The sequence below is a fragment of the Cebus imitator genome, unplaced genomic scaffold, assembly GCF_001604975.1.
Source record: "Cebus imitator isolate Cc_AM_T3 unplaced genomic scaffold, Cebus_imitator-1.0 Scaffold66, whole genome shotgun sequence".
In the NCBI taxonomy this organism is placed as follows: Eukaryota; Metazoa; Chordata; class Mammalia; order Primates; family Cebidae; genus Cebus; species Cebus imitator.
In genome coordinates, this window is record NW_016107381.1 from 5,762,628 (window position 1) to 5,768,707 (window position 6,080).

Here is a 6,080-nt window from a genome sequence, read left to right on the forward strand (position 1 = left end):
TAGAAAAGAGTTTCCTTTAGGCCATTAATATAATTGTGGCACAGTAAGCTTTTTGGCAAGGAGAATTTCCAAGGTCCTTCCCCAAATTTTATAAACGTTTTTCATCAAATAGAGAATTAATGTCCCACACCTGTAATTCCAGCATTTTGGGAGGCCCCGGACGGTGGATCACTTGAGCCCAGCCTGGGCAACATAGTGAAACTCCACCTCCACAAAAAAAATTAGCTGAATGTGGTGGTGCGTACCTGTAGTCCCAGCAACCCAGGAGGCTGAAGTGGGAGGATCACTTGAGCCCAGGAGGTTGAACCTGCCTGTTTTTTAATTTATTTTTGTTTATTTATTTATTTATTTTGAGACAGAGTCTCGCTCTTGTCAGCCAGGCTGGAGAGCAATGGCATAATCTCGGCTCACTGTAACCTCTGCCTCCCAGGTTCAAGTGATTCTCCTGCTTCATCCTCCCGAGCACCTGGGATTATAGGTGTCCACCACCACGCCCAGCATATTTTTAAAATTTTTTGTAGAGATGGGGGGGGTTCCTTATGTTGCCCAGGCTGGTCTCGAACTCCTGATCTCAGGTGATCCTCCCACCTCAGCCTCCCAAAGTGCTGGGATTATAGGCATGAGCCACCACACCTGACCTATTTTTTATTTTTTGCAGAGATGGGGTCTCTTTACGTTGCCCAGGGTGGCCTCGAGCTCCTCAGCTCAAGTGATCCTCCGACCTTTGCCTCTCAAAGTGCTGGGATTACAGGCGTGAGCCACAGCGCCCGCCCAAGGGAGACTCTGCTATCCAGGCTGCACAGCACTCTCGTCCTCCTTTTGCTAGAAGTAAGAAGACGCTAGGGGCCGGGAAGAACCTTAAATGTCAAATTCTATTTTCTCCTGTCAGATGACAAAAGTAAATGAGCAGTTCCTTTAAAAATCAGATCACCGTCTGATTTTAGTCCTATTCAAAATAGCTACCTTCAACTAGAAGTAGGTAAAAAATGATTCACCAAAATGTTGTTTAACTATCTTTTTTTTCAAATAATTACTAGAATTTTATTAGCCAAGGAATAGCAGCTGGAGGAGAAATAATAAACAAAAAAAAATACATCTTAAGAATCCCTAAGTACACTGCATATTTACAATTGAAGTATCATATTTTAGAAGCCACGGTCCATCAGCTCAGTTAATGTACCGGGTTCTAAAGCCAGGATGCCTTAGGCATACTTGTTGATTAAATTCCTACCCACTGTCCTCGGGCTCAGGGGACCATTTTTCCATCTGACTCTGGTCTCCACATTGGCATCAGGAGAACGCCGCTTGGTGTTTTAAGGCTAACACCTTGAAGGGGAACATCAGCCCTGGAACCAGGGGCTTTTCTCCATGAAAACTTCCATCTTGGTAGCTGAGGCGACAGAGGCGACACACAAAGCACAGCTCTGCACTTCTGCCCACGTCTGCCCTCATCTTCCCACACTGACATCCACGCCAGGCAGCAAACAGAAGAGAAGGCAGAGGCCTGCCAAGAGCTGACGCTGCACATCCTGGGGAACCGTGCTCCTATCTCACTGGGGATGAACCCTGGTTCTGGAGCCTTGCCCCTGGCAGACAGCTTGTCACCAGCATTTATGGGTCCTCTGGGATTTCAGATAACACCCATGGTCTGTAGGGTCAGAATGTGCTTTCAAGCAGGCAGTGGCATCCACACCCCGTGGGACACACCTCCTGGGTCCGAAACCACTCCATCATGTGGCTGGTGTGGCCACCGTGTCCGCAGGTCAGACAGAAATTGGATGATCCGCGCACAGCCACGTGGCAGATGGCACACTGGAACGTGAAGCCTTTGCAGATGGCACACTGCGTGCCACGGACCTCGCTCCGGCAGTGGCTGCAGTACACGCCAAACTCTGGAAATGGGCAAGGACGGGCAAAAACAAGAGGCAGCATGGGTTTAGTTCTGAAAAAGGAAAGAGGGCCTTGTCAGGAAGAATGATGTCTTCCTCTTAAGACTCTAGCAGATTCTCTTAGACCAAGGGTTTTCATTTTCTTATTTTTTTGTTTGTCTGTTTTTCCTTTTTGAGACAGAGTTTCACTCTTGTCACCCAGGCTGGACTACAATGGTGCGATCTCGGCTCACTGCAGCCTTCACCACCTGGGTTCAAGTGATTTTCCTGCCTCAGCCTCCCGAGTAGCTGGAATTAAAAGCGCCTGCCACCAGACCTGGCTAAATTTTGTATTTTTAGTGGAGACAGGATTTCACCATGTTGGCCAGGCTGGTCTCAAACCCCTGGCCTCAAGTGATCTGCCTGCCTCGGTCTCCCAAAGTGCTGGGATCACAGGCATGAGTCACCATGCTCAGCCGAAAGCAAATTCCGTACCACAACTTACAAGTCCCTGCCTGACACAACCCTAAGTACTCCACACTGTAATCTGATGCCACTCTTCTCCGCCACTGTACTCCGGCTACACTGTGCTGCCTTCTCACTTGTTCATGATGACAGTCATTTCTCCAGGGCCTGCCCCCTTGGTGTGGGATGCTCTTTTCACCACTGCACAGATGGCTCCATGGTTCCTTTAAACCTTCAGACCTCAGCTCCTTGGAGGCCTTCCCAACACATCTCAATTCCTCTTCTACAATTCTCCCTCCCTGTTCTCCCTGCCCTCACGTCATTTTTGTTTGCTTATTTCACAATTTGAAATGATTTCATTCCCTCCTCCCCCCACTCAGCTGTAAGCTCTGTTGCAGGGGGTGGGGGGGAAGGAATGTGTGGGCACTGTGCCTAAGAGGAGCTGGACACTGGACACATCAAGGAATAAATGAAGAACAAGCCATCCCTCTGATCCATGTTGGAGTACTGTACATAAACTACTTTTACTGCAGTAGAGAATTTCATCCTGTGATGAAATGAAAGCTTGGAATAGATTCAAAATGCCTCAGAAATTTCTGCTTAGAAATGAGAAGCTGAAACTTCATTCCAAGTCTGATGCTGTGGACAAATTAAATGACAGGATCTTTCAGACAGTGACAGGAAGAGAGAGAAATTCACACTCACCGATCCCTTTGTGAGGGTCAGGAGGACAGGAGACAAACTTCAGCACTTCAGCTCGCTTCTCTCTCAGACCCCAACGGTACAAGATTTCCCCATAGCATTTTTTAAAGTCATCAAATTGCTGGGCGTTGGCAGGGTCCAGGAGCCTGGATAAAGTTAAATAGATTTTCTGTCAGTTACCTGAAGGAAAAACAGGGCCAAGTGCAGTGGTTCATGCCTGTAATCCCAGCACTTTGGAAGGCCAAGGCAGGCAGATCACCTGAGTTTGGAAGTTCGAGACCAGCCTGAACAACATTGAGAAACCCCATCTCTATTAAAAATACAAAATTAGCCGGGTGTGGTAGCACATGCCTGTAATCCCAGCTACTCAGGAGGCTCAGGCAGGAGAATGGCTCAAACCCAGGAGGTAGAGGTTGCGATGAGCTGAGCTTGCGTCATTGCACTCCAGCCTGGGCAATAAGAGCAAAACTCTGTCTCAAAAAAAAAAGAAAGAACGAAAGAAAAAACAACCTTGATACTAAATGGCACTCAATATATCCTTCTTAAAGCAGGAGTTCTGGCCACACTCAGTGGCTCATATCCATCACTCCCAGCACTTTGGGAGGCCCAGCTGGGTGGATCACTTGAGGTCAGGAGTTTGAGACCAGCCTGGGCAACATGGTGAAACCCTGTATCTACTAAAAATACAAAAAATTAACTGGTCATGGTGGTACGTGCCTATAATGCCAGCTACTCAGGAGGCTGAGGCAGAAGCATCACTTGAGCCTGGGAGGCGGAGGTTGCAGTGGACCAAGATCACGCCACTGCACTCCAACCTGGCACAAGAGTAAGACTCTGTCTCAAAAAAAAAGCAAGAGTTGTGATTCTAAAGAAACTGGAGTCCTGACATTGAAGCTCTCACCTGGGAAGGTGGTTACCTTTTATTTTTATCATGCTGATCGCGTTCTCGCTCACGGGGATCACTGTAGGTCAGACTCCCAAAGCGGAGCTCTTCTGGCGAGGATTCTCCCCAAGGGGAAGACAAGTGCTCTGCCTCTCTTCCCGCTGAAGAAAATCGAATGGGAAGGGAAGATGGCAATCAGAGAAGGCATGGAAAATATCTGAAGAGTCTCATAAGATGGCATGTAGCCAGTGGATTTCCCAGAAGAAAAGTAAGCAAGGCTGAATATTCTGAGAAATATAACTAAACAGAACGCTTTCCTATCCTTATCTTTTTGCCCAGGTATTTATTACTAAGAGAACATGATAACTAAGTACACACTGATGCTAAGGCAAATGATGGGGCTGAGCACAGTGGCTCACATCTGGAATCCAGCACTTTGGGAGGCTGAGGTGGGCAGATCACCTCAAGTCAGATGAAACCACGTCTCTACTTTTAAAAGAAAGAAAAACAAAAATTAGCCAGGCATACTGGCACGTGTCTGTAATCCCAGCTACTCAGGAGGCTGCGGTAGGAGGATCGCTTGAACCTGGGAGCCAAGATCACACCACTGCACTCCAGCGTGGGCAACAGAGCAAGACTCCAGCTCAAAAAACTAAAAACTAAAAAACAAATAAAGCAGGCCAGGCGCAGTGGCTCATACCTGTAATCTCAACAGTTTGGGAGGCCGAGGTGGGTGGACCACCTGAGGTCAGGAGTTCGAGACCAGTCTGGCCAACATGGCAAAATCCCGTCTCTACTAAAAATAACAAAAATTAGTTGGGCGTCGGGGTGGGCAACTGTAATCCCAGCTACTGGGGAGGCTGAGGCAGGAGAATGGTTTGAACTCAAGAGGCAGAGGTTGCAGTGAGCTGAGATCATGCTTTTGCACTGCAGCCTGGGCAACAAGAGCAAACCGCCAACTCAAAAAATAAAAAACAAAATAAATAAAGCAAATGGTGGCACAGAGATACGGTAGAATGTTATGTAGTCATTATTTACGACGACTTTTTGAACAATATACGCTCGTGATACAATTAAAAATAGAACACAAAATCACATATATGGGAAAATCACACTTCTGCACACGAAGAATGGATGAAAATGTTCTAGAATGTTAATGGATGATATTCCCAGGTGGGAGAGCAATAATTACGATTTCCTTCTCTAAAACTTTTTGTTTGCTTTTCTTCACTGGGCATGTGCTACTTCTGAAATCAGGAAAATTAAGATCATTCTAAAAAATGTTTTTTGTTGTTTTTTTTTTCCTCAATCCAGGAAACACAAATACACCTACTCAACAAACAGCTTTACGATCAGCTGGACTCAGGCCCAGCTGCATTTGTCTACACTGAAAGCGGTCATGGGAAGCAGTAGGTGGCAGAGGATCATGGAAAGGGCATGAGAAGAAGGTTAAGGGTCAGGTTTTGGGGTGAACAGTGGTTAGTCCCATTGTCAGTTTCTCAAGGTTACGAGATAACAAGCAACACAGCAAGGCACAAAGACCTGCAGCAAGTGGCCTGTTCCACATGCAAAGCCAGGCCTCCAGCAAGAGTATCCCTATCACAGTAAATGTAAAGAGAAATGAGAAACAAGAAAAAATAAGAATAAGCATCAACTAAAGGTTACACACACACAACAATCGGAGAACTAAAAAAATCCAGTGTGGGCTAAGATGTTTCCATACAAACCTATGTTCCAGCTGCCCGTGTTGAGCCCTGGGTCTGACATACTGGAGCAGGAACCAGAGGAGGTAAAGCTAGGCTGCAGATGGGAAGAGAAGAACCAACAGGACTAGCATGAGAACATCGTTCCCCATGACAGTTCACATTAAGAAAACATCAGGCTGCGTGTGGCGGCTCATGCCTGTAATCCTAGCACTTTGGGAGGCCAAGGCAAGTGGAACACCTGAGGTCAGGGGTTCAAGACCAGCCTGGCCAACATGCTGAAACCTCATCTCTACAAAAAATACAAAAATATACTAGGAGTGGTGGTGGGTGCCTGTAATCCCAGCTACACAGGAGGTTGTGACACGAGAATTGCTTGAACCCAGGAGGCTGAGGCTGCAGTGAGCTGAGATTGCGCCATTGCACTCCAGCCTGGGCGACAGAGTGAGATTCCGTCTC

General features: G+C 47.0%; 1 protein-coding gene across 6 annotated transcripts in view; it reads right to left on the minus strand.

Moving 5' to 3' along the window:
- Window positions 1–982: 982 nt before the first annotated feature.
- The window catches only part of WDR59 (WD repeat domain 59), a 108,649-nt gene continuing 103,551 nt past the window's right edge, over window positions 983–6,080 (minus strand). For 3 of the 6 annotated variants that reach the window (XM_017530567.2, XM_017530563.2, XM_037739267.1), the window contains 4 exons: window positions 5,646–5,718; window positions 3,953–4,079; window positions 3,039–3,181; window positions 984–1,892 (listed from right to left, as the gene is read on the minus strand). In XM_017530567.2, coding sequence (XP_017386056.1) covers window positions 1,657–1,892; window positions 3,039–3,181; window positions 3,953–4,079; window positions 5,646–5,718 — 579 coding nt within the window. In that variant the 3' untranslated portion in view covers window positions 984–1,656. Of the gene's footprint in view, window positions 1,893–3,038; window positions 3,182–3,952; window positions 4,080–5,645; window positions 5,719–6,080 lie in introns of all 6 variants that reach the window. The other 3 variants (XM_037739265.1, XM_037739264.1, XM_037739266.1) reach the window with 3 other exon arrangements.